The 20360-nt window shown below is 36.8% G+C and overlaps 1 protein-coding gene across 1 annotated transcript in view; it reads right to left on the reverse strand.

Annotated features, from left to right (window-relative positions):
* The window catches only part of LOC121430489 (serine/threonine-protein phosphatase 6 regulatory ankyrin repeat subunit B-like), a 68899-nt gene that overhangs the window by 15895 nt on the left and 32644 nt on the right, over positions 1-20360 (reverse strand). The window contains exons 7-16 of the mRNA XM_041627766.1: positions 19951-20151; positions 13212-13310; positions 12364-12465; positions 11004-11105; positions 10459-10557; positions 9730-9858; positions 8385-8513; positions 7194-7310; positions 6430-6528; positions 4778-4978 (exon numbers count right to left, since the gene is read on the reverse strand). Of these exons, the coding sequence (XP_041483700.1) occupies positions 4778-4978; positions 6430-6528; positions 7194-7310; positions 8385-8513; positions 9730-9858; positions 10459-10557; positions 11004-11105; positions 12364-12465; positions 13212-13310; positions 19951-20151 (1278 nt within the window). The remainder of the gene's footprint in view (positions 1-4777; positions 4979-6429; positions 6529-7193; positions 7311-8384; positions 8514-9729; positions 9859-10458; positions 10558-11003; positions 11106-12363; positions 12466-13211; positions 13311-19950; positions 20152-20360) is intronic.

Raw genomic sequence — 20360 nt, forward strand, 5'->3', positions numbered from 1 at the left:
GAACAAAGTGAAGATAGTCACATAGCATACAATAAGGAATCTACGAGCGACTTTAAACCACACTTGATAAAACGTGTGAAATAATATCCAGATCTTCCTCAAAGGGAGGGGGAATCATTCATCAATATATAATTTCAGGCAGTTCCTTGATTAATGCCAGGGGGCCGTTTCATAAAGCTGTTCGTAAGATAAGAGCGACTTTAAGAATGACTGGTGAACCTTTCTTACGCGCTAAACCATCGCCAATTCAATATACCACTTACCGCAAGAAGGGATCACCAGTCGTTCTTAAAGTCGCTCTTAACTCACGAGCAGCTTTATGAAACACCCACCAGACCTCTTGTTTTTGACTTGGCAACAAAAAAATTAATTATGATCAATATCAATAACAATATTAGTTGATATGCAGCACACCATTTACATAAACAACTTAGCAATGTCATTAACCTACTCCACAATTATTTTACATACATTACTTTTCCAGGATGTTACCCCATGTAGGATCTTATTCAAAACTAGATAACCCTTTTGTTAAAGTCCATGTTTTGTTAAACTCTTTTGTTAAACTCCATGTACAGATGTGGACTGCATACCTTAGTAACTAAACTGTAGGCATGATAGGTTGCCAGGTATTTTAACAGGCTGGGTTGTCATAATAAGTAGACTATGGTTTAACAGGTGTATAGGATTACAGTCTCTTTGTGTTTCATATTTCTGTTTGGTGTGCTGGCAAGAAAAGCCAAGCCAGCTCACTCTCACTTTTGATTTCGGAGAAGAAGGTCCAATTTGGGGTGTTTCCTAACCAAGGAAAAGGGCGTGTGCCACCCTACCCAGTGCAGGGAGGTTCCTTTCTACTCGATGCCGAATTACGGCTGTCAACCTAGGGTCAGCCCAGAGTCAATGTAGAGTCAATGTAGGTCAGGGTAGCACCTACCCTCTATGTCCAGGTCATGAGTCACAATGTCATTCGAGGGGAATGACTCACTTCAGTCAGCCGAAGCTATTGTTCGTCGGACTCGACCGTAATTCTTCCAAGTTAGAGCTTCAACTCTTGTTCTTCATTCTTCAAGGACACGTGTCTTCGCTGATGACGTCAGTCGTGTTCTTCGTCGTCGATCATCGGCATACTTGTTCCTCGTCATAATCGTCCAATCTTCGTAGTCGTCGTGGTTTGTCGATCTCTTCTGTTTTCGAACTCCGCATTTACCCGATTGAAGGTTTGATCAAGCAATCGATAAACTTTCCAAGATTTTCGGTAACATAATTTAAAGGCCTATTTCCAGATCAATCTCTTCCCATAAACTTGGGACAGTCAATGATGATTATACTCCTTCTCTATATGAAATGATTTATTGAATATCTGTTTGCAATTATACTTATGTTCTCAACGATTCAATGTAAACGACTTATTATATTTTGTGACATTAAATTGATCACTTCATTTATATCTTGAATATCCTTTGGTCTTTTATTCAGGGTGGTTAAGTAGCCTGTAGATTAATAAGTTAATTAGAGCAGTTTCGCTCGTGACATTTGGGGGCTTGTCCGGGAGTCGAACCCGGGAACTCTCGCACTGTGGTTGCAAGCTTCTGGCACAAGCAAGTGACATTGGGATATTGGTAAGAGAAGGCAAATTCTAAACAAAGAGTCTGTTAACCTAACATATCTATTTCTAACAGTTTAGGATCAACCATGGATTCAAATTTGTTTGAGTTAGGGAGAGAGTTAGGGTTTACAGGTCAAGACCTTTTGTCATTTGTAGAACAGAGAGAAAAAATAGCTCGAGATGAGCGACATGCAGCTAGGGAAGATAGGCAACAACAGATCGAGTTACAAAAACAAGAGGGAGTGTTATTAGATAAGAAACTTGAATTAGCTCGTATCCAGAGTAGTTCTGAAGTAGGAAGTAGTGACGGTGACCGTCGTTCTTTGGCCCCTTCCCCTAAACTCCCTCCTTTCACGGAAGGAAAGGATAGTATGGATGCGTATCTTAATAGATTTGAACGCTATGCTGAAAATCAGGGTTGGCCGCAGACTAGCTGGGCCATAAGTCTTAGTGCTTTACTTCGTGGTAAGTCGTTAGATGTGTACTCAAGGTTGTCAGCTGATCAGGCAAAAGATTATGCAACACTAAAGGATGCTTTGTTGAAGAGATTTGAACTCACGGCAGATGATTTCCGTAAGAAATTCAGATTTTCTAATCCCGAGGTAGGAGAGACTCCTAGTCAGTTTGTTGTAAGGTTGTCCCATTATTTAGATAAGTGGATAGAATTGTCTGAAGCTCAGCGCTCATATGATGGTATTGTACAATTACTTCTAATGCAGCAAGTCTTAGAGAAAGGAGGTCAAGCACTAGCGTTATTTCTAAAAGAAAGAAAACCAAAATCTGCAGATGAGATGGCAGGTCTGGCAGATACATTTGTTGAAGCACATGGGGGTCATTTTGGAGTACCTAAAAAGAATTCCCCCTTGAACCATAAGAGTAAACCTAAGGGTAATACTGCGGTATCCAATGCCCCAATTGCTGAGAACAAGACTAAGGGTGAACCATCAGGCCATCGTAGGAAGGGTCCATGCTTTGTTTGCAACAAAATGGGTCATTTTGCGCAAGATTGTAATGTTAGACTCCAAGGCGCGAGTTTAGTTAGTTCTCCGAAGCCACCAATAGGTAAGCGTAGGAACCAAAAGAATCAGTTAAGAGAAACTCAAGAAGATTTAGTAGGGAAACAGACATCAGGTAGTTGTCCCACTTGTAGTTCTTCTGGGTCTCAGGAAACTCAGATCACTGATAGTGTAGAGTTAGGAGAGTTCTTAGTGTCTTCTGCTGAGTATATTGAATCTCCTTCTAAAGAAATTCTAGAGATAGAAAGGCATAGGGAAGTCACTAGTATGTGTGCTACTTGTAAGCGTCGTTGGCATGATAAGCTTCCAGTTAGGAATGGGAAACTTGAATCACATGATGTGAGCGTCCTTAGGGATACAGGTTGTTCAGGTGTAATCGTGAAGAAGTCACTGGTATTGCCAGAACAGTTTACTGGTCAGTCTAAGTGGTGTGTCTTAATTGACCAAACAATTAGGAAGTTCCCAATAGCTAGGGTCAACATTGATTCTCCTTGGTTTGTTGGCAAGGTAGAAGCTTTGTGCGTAGAGACGCCTGTATTTGACGTAGTTCTTGGTGAAATTGACAATGTGAGACCAGCGAAGGATCCAATTCCAGATTGGATACCTGGTCAACCATGCAAGTCGCATGACCATGTGAACATGGCAGTTCAGACTCGAGCTCAAGTTCGTGAAGCTCAGCGGCCACGGCCGACTTTGAAGGTTCCGTCAGCCATACCTGATGTTTCTTCAGAAGACATCAAAGAGGCTCAGATGGCTGACCCAACGCTAAAGAAAGCGATGGAGTATGCCAGTTTGAATAGTAGAGATCGTAAAGATAGTGAAATTTCAGGACATAGTTCATATTTTGTCTTTGATGGTGGATTGTTACACAGGGTTTTTCAACCAAAGTCTGTGCTTAGTGGTAATGAAGTTAGGCAGTTAGTTGTTCCTAAACCTTATAGGCAAGCTGTGTTGAAGTTAGCTCATGAGAGTATAATGGGGGGTCACCAAGGTGTAAAGAAAGTAACTGATAAGGTTTTAGCTAATTTCTATTGGCCTGGTGTCCAAACTTAATGAAGCTGAATATAAAGTATTATTATCCATACAGACAATTTTAGAGCCCAAATACAAGTGTTATTTTGTTGGTGCACTCGACCCACTTAAAAAGTTTGTTGAACTCGCCTAATATTTTTTCCGAGGTGACACAATATCGAAAATATTGGACGACTAGAAGGGGAATTCCCGAAGTGTACGCACCACTCATCGCGCGCGCATGCAGTTTTCAATGGCAAATGCGCACTGTGTGTGGAACTGTGACTGCAGAGTGATGAACAATTCCTATTAAATTTTTTTCTACAGAGGCTGCAGTAAATCTCTAAATGCAGAGAAAACCAACAACTGTTAGGAAGTTTGGAGTTATATTCGCTTTAATTTCATTTTATCCTATAATAATTTGAATATATTTTAGAAATTGAGGCACAGGAAATACTATTTTTTTGCATGATAAATCGAGTGCGTAGCTTTAGGACCCCTTCTACATCGGGCGGCGAAATTAAGAGGTTTTCGAAAAACACGACGGGATTTTCGTATTAGTGAGTTTTGTGATATTTTCTACTTGGTTAATGATCTTTAGAATGTTTGCCACAAATTAGTGAAATATAATTTGTTGAAATATTAAAATTGGGACAGTTTTTATTGTTTGAAAACAAAGTGCGTAGCTTTAGGTCCCCCCATCATACAGCAGAGTCAGAGTCTCAGGGCGGGAGGGTAAGTTAAAAATTATTTGCTAAAATTCTCTGTATTAATAATCATAATACTGGATGTCCCATTTTTCGGTCAATACAAGGAAATATAGGACTCGCTTTGCAAAATATTGGACTCGTCTTCGACTCGTCCAATATTTCCTTGTATTAACCTCAAGGCCATCCAATATCATGTAAATATTTTATATTTTTCATTAACGTCTTTGTTCATATTTAATAATCTGATTCTCTCCTTTTTGTTAGCATCCACTGGATAGGGTCAAAAAGTTTTTATTGACTACAGTAATTGGCTGTACGATCTATACTCTGTAATGTTCATTATTTTGTTGTATAACATTGTACCAAATTTGATGCATTTTTTTCACTGCCGAAATGAATGACAATAATGATAATAATAACAATAACCAACTCACCAATGAGAGAGCATCGATAGCAGCCCCATGACTGTGAATGAGGAGATTAACCAAGTCATTATGACCATTTTGAGCTGCTAGATGAAGGGGTGTCACCCCTATCTTTGACTTAGCATTCACAAAAGCTTTATGCCAGAGCATGATATCCGCTACCACTTGATGGCCGTTCTCAGCTGCTAGATGAAGCGCTGCCTTACCATGCTGGAAAAAGAAATCATTAATAATAATAATAATAATTGGATTTATATAGCGCCTTTTCCAGAGGATTAAAAGCGCTGTTGATTGCATACGACAAGTTAAGGTTTATGGTTATATAGGTGTGTTTTGAGATGTTTTTTGAAGAGGTCAAGAGAAGAGAGGTTTCGAAGAGATGGAGGGAGTTTGTTCCAAAGAGATTGAAAGGAGTTGAAACCAGCCTGTTTTCTGGATTTTGGAATAATATACATGTAGGAAGGAGCAGCTGCAGAATGGAGAGAGTATGTAGATCTTTGTTGCTGAAATAATAAAGAAATGTAGAAAGGTAGTAATCAGATAATTGACGTATGGTGATCCACAGGGTCATTCTCACTATATATTCATGAACATATTAAATTACTCAGCTATCTTTTGACCCTCATCCTCACATCCATGCAAGATGTATCAGGTGGGCATTGCATCTATTCTCAGTAATCAGCAGGTAACCCCAGGGCCCCATATTACAAAGTGTTGCGACTGATCCAATCAATCGCAACTATGGAAGGCCAGCAACGTCAACATATAAAATGCATGTTTATTTTTTATAAATTCTATATATGAATGTATATATCCATAAATTCATTGATTTCTTGACAATTTGGTGTGATCACCTTTGTTTACAAGGGACATTCTGCAAATTTCCTGTAGAAAAAAATTATGACACTGATGGATTTCCATAGAGTTAACATTGATTCGATCACTCGTAACTCTTTGCAAGATGGGGCCCTGATCAAAAAATAAAAATAGCTTACAAACGAATAGCAAGGATTCATTCCTTGAAATGAGGAACCCCTGACAGCTGTTCTTCAAAAGACAGGGCGCATATTCTTAAGTCGGGTCTAACTGAGTACCATGGTCTAACTCTGCTAAAATTATGGGAAGCCAAGCATGTCAAAATTCAGTTTACATGGCATCTTCTCATATATATTGTGCTCATTCTTAATTCTTTGATGGTGAAGACAGCTATTTTATTTATCCTTCCCAGACAGTTAAGAATGATTTGAGAGTCAAAGAAGCTGATACATTCCATCTCTACTTTTAGAGAGATTTATGTCACAACTTCCATTGTTAAACCACAAATTCAAACCAGAATTCATATTAAACCCGACTTCAGAATATGGGAAAGGGTAATTATGCTGCATTATCATTGACCACTTAGAGACCTCTGGGCTCCATAACACAAAGATTATTGATCAATCACTAAATGAACTGACCAATCAAGATCAATTTTAACCGCGCATTTTACGCAAAATATCGACCATGAACCAATCAGAAATCTTGTTACATATTTGCTATTCATCACTAAGCTTTGGGTTATGGGGACCTGATAAAGTTAAGTGATAAGCACAATACAAGTAAGTATAATCATTATTATTAAACAATTATAATAAACAAAGAAACTTGATTTGTATTCTTACCTCATCAAAGACATCCACTCTTGCATTCTGCTGTAGTAGTATCCTTACACTCTCCTCATGGCCTTCTTCAGCAGCAACTAGTAATGGTGACCAACCATTCTACAAGAAAGAAAGAACACAGATATACAGCAATGTTAATACTTTACTTCTCCCTATCAAAAATAACCAATAGTTGATCCTGGATGTAGCTCTAGGCGCAAATTAGCCATGCAATTTGAGAAATTAACTACTCATATTAGCATAATACGCGTAGGCACGTCGTGGCCTATTGGTTCTGACTCTTGCCTTTCAAACGGAGGGTCGTGGGTTCGAATCCTAGCCATGGCGCGTTTTCCTTCAGCAAGAAATTTATCCACATTGTGCTGCACTCGACCTCGACCTAGGTGAAGTAAATGGGTACCGGCAGGAAGTAATTCCTTAAAGAGCTGTGTGCACCAGAATTGGTAGACTAGCCTAGCCGGGGTAATATAGGGCGCCTAGCAAGGTGGATACCTGCGCTATACAAATCCTACATTATTATCATAATAAAATTCTCAAGTGAGCATTCTCTTTGTCAAAGGTACCTCTAAAAAGAAAAAAACATTTAAAAAATGAATGTGATGATTAAGAGAATCAAGTAATGTTCATACAAAATTAAACATAATCTTCAATATGATATTTGCCTCTCAAATGCAGATACATGTATCTTATCACATCATCATTGGCATCTACTCAAAACTGTATCTACACCATACCAACTCCTTTTGACCGCACTATAGACTCACCTTGCTTTGTTTATTAACAGCTAGTTGCGTCATGTTCGGTCCAAGGTGTTCCACCATTTTGAGTAGGATGTTGGCATTCCCGGCTCGGGCACAGTAATGCAACGGGGTCTCATGGGTCTGTTCAAGGTAACAATGAATATCATTCAGTTAATGATGAATTTAGGCATAGAGGCATCACAGATGACAATCGACAATTTATCAAACAGAAATACACCCAAAACAACACTTCCATCCTATGGCAAGGTGCTTATCTACATTTGCCACTCTCCACCCAGGTGAAGTAAATGGGTATAGGTAAAAATTCCTGGAATGTTCAAGAACCCAATCAAGGTAGCCATGCTAAAGCCAGGTATGTTAATCAGGGCCTGCTCGGAGAACAGCTTTTGGAACTGAACTGGGTAAAATACTATTAACAATAGATCTACTAGTAGATATCTTATTCACACTAATACATATTCCATGAACATTGAGCTCTCAAGACGGTTAAGTTGTAATCCAGTGTGAATCAAATTAATCATTTGGATGCATTGTTCTGACTGATAAATTGTTTTGGGATTTGAATTTTCCTATTCAATGTAACACATAGATAATCGTCTTTGCACAGCATGTACATGCACCATCAAGATGAGGATTTCATCTAAAATTGCAAGTAAAGGTTGTTTACAAGGCCTGTCACACATTATGCCATCTGCTACGATCTTGAGCCTGTGACACAAATATTTGCAATTGATCATAAAGCTGAAATTTACCATCATTTGCAAAAGTTTAAGACCACCTAAAAATTTGTGTGTATCTCATATAATTGTAATATACTATATATACTTTCATTAAAAACATGACCATATATGACATGTTGGTGTTGATTCTGTGTTTGACTTGAATGGTTTTAAGGAAAATTAGTTTAAAGAAAATGTTTTAATAGCTTGGCTAAGCCTTTTGTTTAAAAAACAAAACATTTTGAGGTAAAATTACTTTTGACAACTGCTAATGGAGAATTCTTAAACTAATTTCCTTTTATCCATTCAAACCAAATAAAGAATCAACACCAACAAATGATATATAGGCCGGTTTTAATAAAATTATATTACATGTGCTATATTACATGTGCTATACACACAAATTTTCAGGTGGTCTTAAAACTTTGCAAATGATAGTTCATGAACTGAATAAATCAAAGTAATCAAGACTCACCAGTTTTGTGATGATATTGATGTCAGATTCATAATCAAGAAGCAGTTTGACGATATCAGCATCTTCACCAGGGTAGTGGATCATCTCTTGGGTGATCTCAGCAGCGTAATGAAGAGGGGTTTCCCCTTCCTATAGAGAGAGAGGAAGAGAAAGAGAGAGAGAAAGACAGACAGAGAGCAGGAGGGAGAAAACGAGAGGAAGAGCAAAGTAGAGGGTGGGGAATCATCTAACATGCAAATGATATTGTGCTCTTATCTTATCAACATGCATAAATGTGGAGCGTTGTGGCCCAGTGGATTAGTCTTCGGACTTTGAAACAGAGGGTCGTGGGTTCGAATCCCAGCCATGGCGTAATTTCCTTCGGCAAAAAATTTATCCACATTGTGCCGCACCCGACCCAGATGAGGTGAATGGGTACCCGGTATAGGATTTATTCCTTGAATGCTATAGTGCCTATTAATATGGCGGCTCAGCTACAACCGGGGTAATAATATGATACCAAGTATCAAAGCGCAGTTGAGTATATGCACATAGTAACTGCACTATATAATGGACATATTATTATTATAATCTGTTCGATAAAACTTCTTTGGCAAAAGTTAAGTTACACCTGATAACAAATATGGTGAACATAAATTATTGAAGAGACAAAAAGATTCATGTACGATTCACTCGTGAAAAGGGAATGCAATGTAATTGTACATATAATCAGCAAGAAACTGATCCACGATGTGCTGCACTCGACCCAGGTAAGGTAAATGGTTACCGGTAGGAAGTAATTCCTTAAGAAGCTGTGTGCGCTATGAACGCCTAGCTTAGCCGGGTAATATAGGAGCGCCTTGAGCACCTAACAAGGTGGAAATGTGCACAATATAAACATCCTATATTTTTATCATTATTATTATTAATCAATTTCTGGAATTATCATTGCATGCTCCAAACCTGAAACAAAATCAATTTAAAAGAACACGAAGCAGTGAATCACATAATCCGATAATTCATACAAATGACTGCATATTGCCTTGCTCTATGGAATGTATAACAATTTACTTTTACATACTTAAAAAAGGACAATTCCATGACATTTGCTCTGGCAACAATTGCTCCACTGTAAATTCCACACACTAATGGAATGACCAACTTCAACCCTGGATTTAACACTAAACCCTATCCTGTACTAAACACTAACATAAAACTTCATTGCAACCCTAACCAAAATAAAGCCTGGAGCAACTGTTGCAGAATGTGTCACCGAAAATAAATTCCTCTGAATAGGCAAAGTAGTATGTTATTATCATTTTGAAGTATTCCACAAAATGGAATTAGGTTTCAGCAAAATGCTCACCGAACTCTGTTCATTGACAGCCATGATAGCATCCAATCTTGACATGTCATGATGGAGGAAGTCGATGAGTAACTTTACGATGGGATGGTGGGAGTGGCGCACTGCTATATGGATTGGATTCTCACCAGACTGGAAGATAAAGAATACATAATAATAATATAATAATAATATTATAATTATATTAAAGAATACATAATATCAGCATATTAATGATGATGAAGGGGATGGTGGTGATGATGACTGCAAGTGTAGAAATGGGGATGATGATGATGATGACAATGATGTTGGTGTTATATGTGGTGGGAAAAAAGATGGTGATTGTAATCATGATGGTAGGGATAATGGTTATAATGATGGTGACACATTTGATGGTGATGATGATGATGATGGTGACAATGATATTGGTGTTATAAGTGGTGGGAAGAAGATGGTGATAGTGATCATGATGGTAGGGATAATAATGGTTATAATGATGGTGACACATTTGATGGTGATAATGATGATGATGAGAATGATTAAATTGATAATAAGAATGGAGGTGTTGGTAGTGGTGGTGATGGTCATGCTGACTGTGATGATGATGATTACGATGATAATGATGATGATGATAAACAGAGCTCATCCAGTTGCTGTAATAAATCGCTTTTAGACTTTAATCTGACTTGAAGACTAACAATTTGTATATTTGAATAATATGCGAAATAGATGAGGTTCAATACAGTTTCTTACCTTAGATAAGCAGACAGCATCAGCTCCATCTTCTAATAAAGCCTGTAGCATCTTGATGTGCCCATGTCGACAGGCTATATGCATTGCTGTCTCCCCATTCTGAAAATAAAATATAAGTAACAACCATTTAAATTTATTCAGATCCCACGTCATACTAAATACTGTCTACAAAAGCCGTTTCTGCTAAACCCTACAACAGTTATCTAGTGGCAATTGCTTTACTACAACTTTTTCTTTGATACTAACAAGTGTACAGACTTGGCAAAAGATTTGGCCAAACCAGAATATCACAGAACCCTTGTTAGTTTGTCCTGGACTTTGGCTGATCTTACACTCATACCAGATTTTCTTCCTTTCTTCTATTTCTGAGATGATTTCAGATTTATCATTTATACGCAAGATGAGTCCTAGTATAAGGAACAATTTCCCATATTCAACTCAATTTCGCCCAAAATTGGACTTGGGTCGTTTCTATATTCGGATACTCAACTGCATTGCATGACACTAGAGGACATACATGTACCAACAGAAGATTAATGACTTACCGTCATAGTAGCATTGACATCAGCACCGCTCTTGAGTAACATCTCAGCTACCTTCTCACCTTCCTTGATACGGGCTGCTATATGGAGAGGTGTCTCTTCAGCCTGTTACAGAGATAGGTAGAAAGAGAGAGGGAGAGTGTGAGAGGAAGAGGGGGAGAGAATGGGGAGGATAGATAGCAGGGATAGAGAGATAGTGAGGGGTGGAAGAGATAGAAGAGAGATTGTATAGAATAAGAGGTGGATGAGGGAGGAAGAGAAAAAAAATTTCGGTAAAATTGAAGAAAAGTCGTCGCAAATGACAAAGAGAAGGAAAGAAAAAAGAAAATGAAAAAAATATTTATCAATATAATCATAACACATAATTCCAAAGGACGCTTACAAAATCAGGCAACAAAAACATGCAAACTATAAGCAAGTGAAATGTGCAGTTGAGATATTTTCCAAGAATAACCATGTTAACTGAAACTACAATGATCTTCTTCTAAAAATATTTAAATTTTTCGACACCCCAGCATTTGATAAGCTCCATTACCAGATTGTATCCTCAACATTGTAATATTCCATACTGAAAGAGTGCCTTCTCACGTTTACACATTACATGGATATACAATCAAACATTGTTGGCCTGAAACCTAGAAATCCCATCTGAATTTATGATTTGTGGATTCAAAGTCAAGGTGGGGGGAAAACTCAGATAATAGTCATACAGGGGTGTGCAACATGAAGAGATGTCAGGCAAGGGGCCTGTTGCAGAAAAGAAAGACTATGGCTTTTTTTGTCAGAGATTTTCAATGTGTTAGTGTCTATAGCATAATTTTGATATTGCCATTTCTTTGTTTATTTGCCAGTTTTTTTGTGGCAAAAATGTTATGCAATAGGCCCAAGATGTACTATTGACTCTTTATTAAATCCCACCGCTGCCACCGCACGAGTGAAGAAGGAAACACCAGGCAAATTTAGCAGAGTTCAGACCCAATTAAAGTTCCAGAGGTGAATTTATCAACTGTCATTGATAAAGTGAAGCATGTACACAGAGTGCCTCCAGAGGGAGACATAACACCAATGTAGTTGATCCCATTACCACATCTTCAGTTCCATTTCACATAAAGGCGCACTTGTCTCAGGGTATTTGTGAAAAATGGGACCTATTTTTAAAGACCTTTTCAATGAAAAGAGGAGTCATGTCTAAGGTTCTTTCTGAAAAAAATACCCTTCCCAGCAATAAATCCCTTGTATAATATACATTCAGAGTACATGTACCATGTGACTGTGTATGTTCAAACACTAATTTAAAGTTCTCTATTCCTATTTTCTATTTCTGCCTAACTTGATAATGATAAGAAAGTGGGTTATTACACACCTTTCCTCCTTTTAGTTGAACCTGAGCCCCATGGCCAAGCAACGTTTGAACTACCAGTGGTTTACAATGCTGGACTGCTATATGAAGAGCTGTATAGTTATCCTAAATGATAAAAAAATAAGAAAATTATATCAAATCAAATTCATTCAACATTGTTCATTAATTGTAGGATGAAATTAGGTACAGAGACATTACAGATAAAAATCAAAGTATCAAACAGAAATAAACCATCTGTGGAGAATTCAAGATTTAGAATGGAGGGGGTGAAAAAAGAAAATATGAAAATACAGGGGGCCAGATGGCAATTTCTATTAAATGGGTAATGCTCAAACACAAAATATATCCACCTACTAGAGGAAAATCTATTCAATACCATGACCATAATGACTCTCATTTGGGTGCATTATTCTCATGGGCCTAAATGTACACTCAAATTTGTTTATGTAAACACTCTTCATCTTGTTTCAATGTTCAAACCTTCTGATGACAACATTTGAAACAAGGAGCGAACTTCATGAAGAACAAGTAGGCCTTCTATAATGGTCTACATGGTACTTCGATAGAAACCAGTTTTTATTAATCATAACAATAATAATAATACCAACATGCTTATATGTACTAGAGCGATTACCACTGCCAAATGCGCCCCTATATCCTTATTGGCTGCTGAGCACTGTTACCATGGTAATTATAATTATGCCAAATGTACTCTGATTGTTATTTATGAAACTTGCCTTTACATTTTTTCAAGACAATTGCTATACCAACTGAGTTAACACACCTGTAATAAATGCAATAAAACCAATTATTCTATAAAATATCAAGATTTTTTTTTATATTTGACATACCTTTGTTCTAGCATCGACTGATGCTCCCTTTTGTAACAGCGCCTTGACAACACCAGTGTGCCCTCTCTTGGCAGCGGCATGTAGACAAACTGCACCAGCCTGTATATTGATTAATAAAGAGAGAGAGGGGGAGGTTGGAAAGAAGGAGAGGGGGAGAGAGAGGGGTGTGTTATTCAAAGTTCAATATCAAGCTATTCGATCCTGATTAAGAGTGAAAAGGTTGGAATTTAAGGATTAAACTCCAGGCTTAATTGAATGGGAAAGGCAAATTCAAAAGAATGTCATCCTATTCCAAACAGAATAAGTTCAATAACAAGTAAAATCAATCAATCTAGCAAACAAATTTTACGAAATAACATTAAGAATTGAAAAGGATATTAGATAAAAGTTAAACATATATAGTTATTTAGAGGGAAATCTAAAAAAAATATTGCTGTTCATCACCCATTGTCAATAATACTGACAAAGCTTAAATTTTTTTACCCAATGTATTCCAGAGCCTCCCACACACCAAATACCCACAACATTTTTTTCAACAGCTGTCTGATATTGCAGGCTGTAACATTCATTTATTGTAAAATACATGTAGTAGTATTTATCTTCATTTCCTTTATTTGTAGGCATCTGACAGAGTACTTCTCTAGAAAGTTTGAAAACCATCATATCTTCAATCTCTCTATTTATGGGTCATTCCCCCTTCATCAAGTTACAAACAATACGCCCACATGGTGCGCTTACGTGAACAGATTTTTCAGAGATTTGTATTGCTTAGGTTTTGACTCGAATTGCAAAGAAATTACCCATGCATAATGGAATTGAAAATGAAATATCTTTCAATAATAGTGACAGGTCAGGCAATGAACCTCAGGAATCATCCTATATATATGCCTACATGTATTTGGTGAGTCTTCTCTCCCCTCCTCTCTCCCTCCCTCCATCAAATATTTTCTACCGTTTATCTAGAATTTCTATTATTCTTGCATGCCCCTGAACGCTTTCCTTCCATCTCTGTCTCTCCCCCAGTCTTCTCTGGAGAAATCCACCCCCTCGTCCTTTTCCCCTCCAAAGAATTATTTCTTACTTTCTTATTCTGTCTGCCTCCCGAGGCACATCTGACCCTGCAATGTATCTTTCCTTATAGAACTGTCCATCTCATCCCACTCCCAACCCCCCTCCCACCCCTTTCCCACCTCCTCCTACCCAATAAATCTGACGAGGTTCCAATTATGAAGCTTAACTCTGCCAATTCATACCAAAATTATTATATTCGCATCTACATAATGTTGTTAGTTTGTGAGATTCAAAAACAAAAATATGGAATTCCTGCACTCTCTAAGCAATCATCATCACTACACCTACACAATTCTATGTCACGTTGCCCTTGACTTTCTCTACATCTCTTAACTTTGACATTTGACCTTTAACATGTAGGTCAGACCCAAACAACATCACATTTTGATTTTACTGCCTGTCGCTCCCATGTTTCACATTAATGTCGTGTTTATTGCAGTTTCTGCATGGGTTCCATTGATTCCCTTAATACAATAGGACGTTGACACTGTATAGGACACTACATTATTTCACAAACAGAAACTCCTCAAATGTAAGTACCACATCTAATCTAATGAACCAAATAAATAGTAACAGACATTACTAAAGCCTAACTGTAAAGCTGTCGGACATAGAGTAAAACCTCAGCAGTCCAAATATAATTACTTTTTTATAGAATCATATATTTTGTATAAAATAATTTTTTAAGAGACCAAAAGAAAAGTTACATCAGATGGGCATTTCATGAAAGGAATTGTCAGACATTTTATCGGTTTTGTCCGCCAGTTACCATAGTAACTGTGCTTCTCAGCCAATCAGAATCAACGAAAGTTGTCAGATCTGACAACTTGTCGGACAAAAATGTTGATGAAACGCTCCCTTGATTTTCTCATTTTGATTTTCAATTATATTTGGATCCTCATGATATAGGCTTAATCTATTCTTAATTATATACTCTGAAGAGAAAACAAATCTCTTGAAATTGTCACATTTTATTTGGTTTTAGCAGATTACCATAACAATATCTGAAAGTTTCATTAAAAACAAATTGCAAGGCCTAAAGTAAGGGTCAAGGTCTGACAGAAAATAAACATGTTATTAAATTGAAAGGCAAATCTTTAAAAAATAATTAAAAGCACTAATTTAGCATGAAAGGGCAGCTTGAATTATCCGCTTTTTTTAAGGCAGTACTGAAGCATAAAAACTTTTGGCGCCATCCAGCATTCTTGATCATTTTACCAAAACAATAGTTTCCATGACGACATGCCGCTGTTTGATTTAATCATCAGATCAGGCATGAAGGTACACAACCAGAGACTCATTAATTTTTCATTAATCAATGGAGCGAGAGAAATTTGACCCCCTTCAGACTTGATAAATATGAACAGGAGATGCATTAGACTTGGAGTATTTAGTCTAGAAGAGAAACTGAGAATCATATCCGAAGAAATGTTCACACTTATCAAGGTCAAACTTTGGAGAATGGGGATCGTTGCACAAAACATACAATCAATGTTAACACTGCCAGTGATGTCAATGACCATGGTGACATAATCAGACAGCCAATCAAAATCCTTGATTCTGTTAGTTTCCACTGATGGCAAACTCTTGGATCAACAATTAATTTTATGCAAAATCCACAGAAATAATTACAATCCAGGGACTTGCTGTATTATCATGGTGGGGAGGGGGGGTAAGCTGGTTGATGTTTATTACTGTATTATACTTGAAGGAGTACTTTCTAGTCAGTCTAAGGATAGTTAAGAGTTAAGAAACACCCCTCCCACGATCTTGCTCATTTCCCCAAATAATATAAAAAGTTAATTCTCTTTCTAGAATTACATATAGATATTTCCGTCAATGATCACGTGATCCCTCCCTTAATACCAATTAAGAATACTAACCCTACCAAGGAATATGTACATAGCTCCAATAAACTAATTCATAAGATGAGATTGAAATATCACTTAACATGATTTAAGCAGGAAAAGGAAGAAAGTAAAGTCTACATTTGTAGAAAAGTAGCCTGAACACAAAAGAATTTCCCCATCGAACATTCTAAAATGATGACTGTAATACCTCAGTCACATTTGCTATACGGCCGTTACGCATGTCGAAAACAGCTGTTTTATTAATTTTTATTCACACCTCCTAATGTAGCTATAACGGCTGTTTCTGACTTGCTGTAGGGCCGACATAGAGCAAATGTGACTGAGGTATAATGTACAGATTAGAAAAGGAGAGAAACAAATAGTGATGACTTATCTCCAACACTATAAATATCACATTCTAAGAGTTTCAGAAACGATTTTCAAACGATGTTGAGGAGAGCCTGAACACACTTCGACTCATTGGCTTGAGAGGGTTGGTCAATATTAGCCTACACCCTCAGGCTTGATTAGCTGTTCACAGTAGCAGATTAATATGATTTGATAATCAACGTAATGAACCTGCATTTTAGCAAATATCAAACTTAGATAAATAGACATACTTTCTGACATCCATGGATACTTCGTCAGGTAGTAATAGTAATCATTGTCTCCATAGAGGAAGCATTGGAATTCTTCACTTGTCTTTATGTGAAAGATGTATGAATCACATATAAATTCATCTTATCAATCTCATCACCACCATCATCGTAATTCATAAAAATCATTAACATTGTCATCATCATCATCATCACCATCATCCTAGTATCATCATCAACATCATCATCCTAGCCATCATCATCATCATCAACATCATCATCATCATCATCATCATCATCATCATCATCATCATCATCATCATCATCATCATTATCATCATCATTATCATCATCATCATCTATTCATCATCACTATCATCATCATTGTCATGTTATCATTACCATCTCAATGGATTTACATGGTGAATGTTGCCTTTCACATCTTCAGCGCAAGTATCTAGGCAAAATAGCACCTGCAACCTGTCTGACAACAATAGGGACAAGTTCCACCCCCCCCCCTCTTTCATTGATTGATGACAGCTAATTTTGGTTATTTGCTTGATTAAATTCAACAATTAATGCCTTCTCATTTTCTTCTTTCTCTTTCTACTTTGTTTAAGCATCATCTGAAAGAGAAAGCCAGTGCATACCCTTCCCCTCCACCATACGCCGCCGGCGTCTTCACTACCAATGTCCATGAGTATCTTCTCAAAAATAAATCCTCCTCAAGTATTCCACCCTCCTATTCAGTTCAGACCTCCAATCAACACACAACAAACGTCACATTAGTATCCCAAGTCCAAGAGCAACAGGGCCACAGAGGGGGGTCGCACCATCGGTCCCAGTAAATGCTTGTGGTTGCACGTTCACCAATCCCCAAGGAGATCAAAATCTGACAACAACCAAGAAACAGGTTTCAACCAATGCACTCTCCTTCACACCTACACCCAAAGTAGAAAAGACTTGAAACTTAACCCATCGACTACTGAATACTCTAAATTCCAATAGGCTTAGCACGGGGGTCACCATGTCCCAAAGCTGATGGGTTAAGGGGCTTGAATTAGATCAATTTCAACAAAAATCAACACTTGCCAACAGATGTACACAAGTAAGGCCTATATAAGATATTTTGCTAGTTCTCTGTAATTTAAACAAGACTTTCAATTAAACCATAGTAAGCTCAGAAGGGATAAGACTTGTAATATCAGACGTAAATCAACAGTTAAGTCAAATTGTGGAGGACAAGGAGGTCATAATTCTTAAAGAAATGATTCGAAAAAGACCAAATTTAAAGAAGAATATAAGCAATCAACAGAAAGAAACACAATAAAGTACAAAAAACAAGAAGAAAAAATGTCATTTCTTTCCTTACTTTCGCAAAACAAAATATAAATATTGGTATCAATCACATTTTGCAAGATTTGTATTTCTGATGCAAGGTTTATGATTATGTTCTAAACCAGTTTGGTTATTAAAAAAAGAGAAAATTTCCCATTAATATACTTCCCAGTTGTGTATTCTCTACACTTCTTAAAAAATGAAAGAAATAACATATCAACATTCAACTTTCTGTTAACATATTCCTCGATGTATTTGGATCATAAACGCAATTAAAATAGCAAGAATTATCATTTAATCAGAGCAAGCATGCTAACAACAATAAAATGAGTAATGTTTCAACTCTTAATACATCTACAGAATCATCTACCAAACTCAGATTTCTACAAAATTAATTTCATTTCCCCTTCATGAGCTGTTGACTCTCGTTCAATATAAATAGAATTAGTTCTAATTGATTGTATCTCATGACCTAAATACAGTTAGCCTAGTTTCATTTCATCATCCTCCATTCACGTTTAAGCCGTTATGACACCTATCTGTCCAACGGCCTCCCATCATGTTATTCAGCCGCCTGTTGAATTATGAGATCATATCGATACGAGCCTCGGGGCACTTCTCCATAAATTGAATATTTCACATAATTTTCCAATGAACAGATGGGACTTTTCATGTGATAATAATTAGGCCAGGAAAACACGGAAGAAGAAAAAATTGCCCCACTATTTTAATGACATTATAATCAATGATGAATCAGTAACAAAGTTAGCGCTTTTGATCATCTGTCATTCAAATGAAACGGGGAAAGGACAAGGTAATATTAAACATGCTCTTTGGATTTGAAATTGAAAATATTAATAATGTAACATATTTTTTTCTTTTGAAATATATTGCAGTTGTGCATGAATTCTGAATGACAGGGTGAAATATAAATCTTAGGAGAATTCTATTCGTTAAGATTATGACCCAATTCTCAATGTACAATGAAAAGCCAATGAATGAAAAAGAAGTTATAGAATAAAACAGGAGTCCTGCAAACGGGTATTATACATCCAATATTCTAGTTCTCTCCCCAGGCTACCTCCATGTAACTCTCTGTATCTGTACCTAATCATCTATCTATCTCCACTAGTCAGTCTATCTATCTATTATCTATCTATCCATTTATCTATCTATCTAACTGTCTATATATCTGTCTGTCTGTCTGTCTGTCTGTCTGTCTGTCTGTCTGTCTGTCTGTCTGTCTATCTATCTATCTATCTATTTATTTATTTATTTATCTATTTATTTATCTATCTAGGGGCCTATCTATCTATCTATCTATAGATCTATCTATCTATCTACCTATCTAACTATCTGTATATCTACAATGTGCATCTGTCTATCTATATCTATCTATCTATCTCTCTATCTATCTATCTATCTACAATATCTATCCATCAATATGTCTGTCTATCTATCTATCTGTCTATCTGCAATGTGCATCTATATGTATCTATTTATCAATCAATCAACCATTTTATCTCCATGAACCAAGCAATATATCTATATTTATCAACCGACCTATCAATCCATCTATCTAACCTCTAAAAGAAAACTACTTGAGATTAATAGTTTAAGGATCAGCTAGGCACAGCAAACTTGTCTTGTAGATTAAACTAATATAACTGGATATTCTTGTAAGCAATATTGTCTTCTGATCAAGTGGAATTAGAAAATACATGTACTTTTTACAAAGAAAATGATTAAAACCATAGTTCCACCCACCTAATCTTTCAATATTATTATTTCAACCTCTTTAATATTTGCAGCGTTTCTAATTATATATAGGTCAATTATTAATGATACATTCATTTGACTTATAAAGTAAAGAAGAAAGCCTACCTTGTTTGGCATGTGAAGAGGAACTCCTTTCTTAAGAAATGCCAGAGCAGTCTCTGGATGACCACATTGGGATGCAATGTGCATGAGTGTGCTGCCATCTTTTGTTCGAGCAGAGACATTTGCTTTGAATTTATCAACGAGGAGCTCAACAACTCCAGTGTTACCACTCTCAGCTGCTATATGCAATGGCGATCTATCAAGCTGAAAAAGACAATCATTGGAAATCAAAAGAAATTCAATTGCATATAAAACCTTTATCAGACGAATCAAGAAAGTGTTTGAAAATGTTTGATTTACAAGGATAGAATTGAAATAAAGTGCCAGTCTCCTCGCCTTCAAGTCAGCTATTATCATGTTAGATTCATTCATTGCCTTTTATGCTTTATCTAAAATTACATTACATTTTTAAA

This window comes from Lytechinus variegatus, chromosome 17 (genome assembly GCF_018143015.1).
Source record: "Lytechinus variegatus isolate NC3 chromosome 17, Lvar_3.0, whole genome shotgun sequence".
Classification (NCBI taxonomy): Eukaryota; Metazoa; Echinodermata; class Echinoidea; order Temnopleuroida; family Toxopneustidae; genus Lytechinus; species Lytechinus variegatus.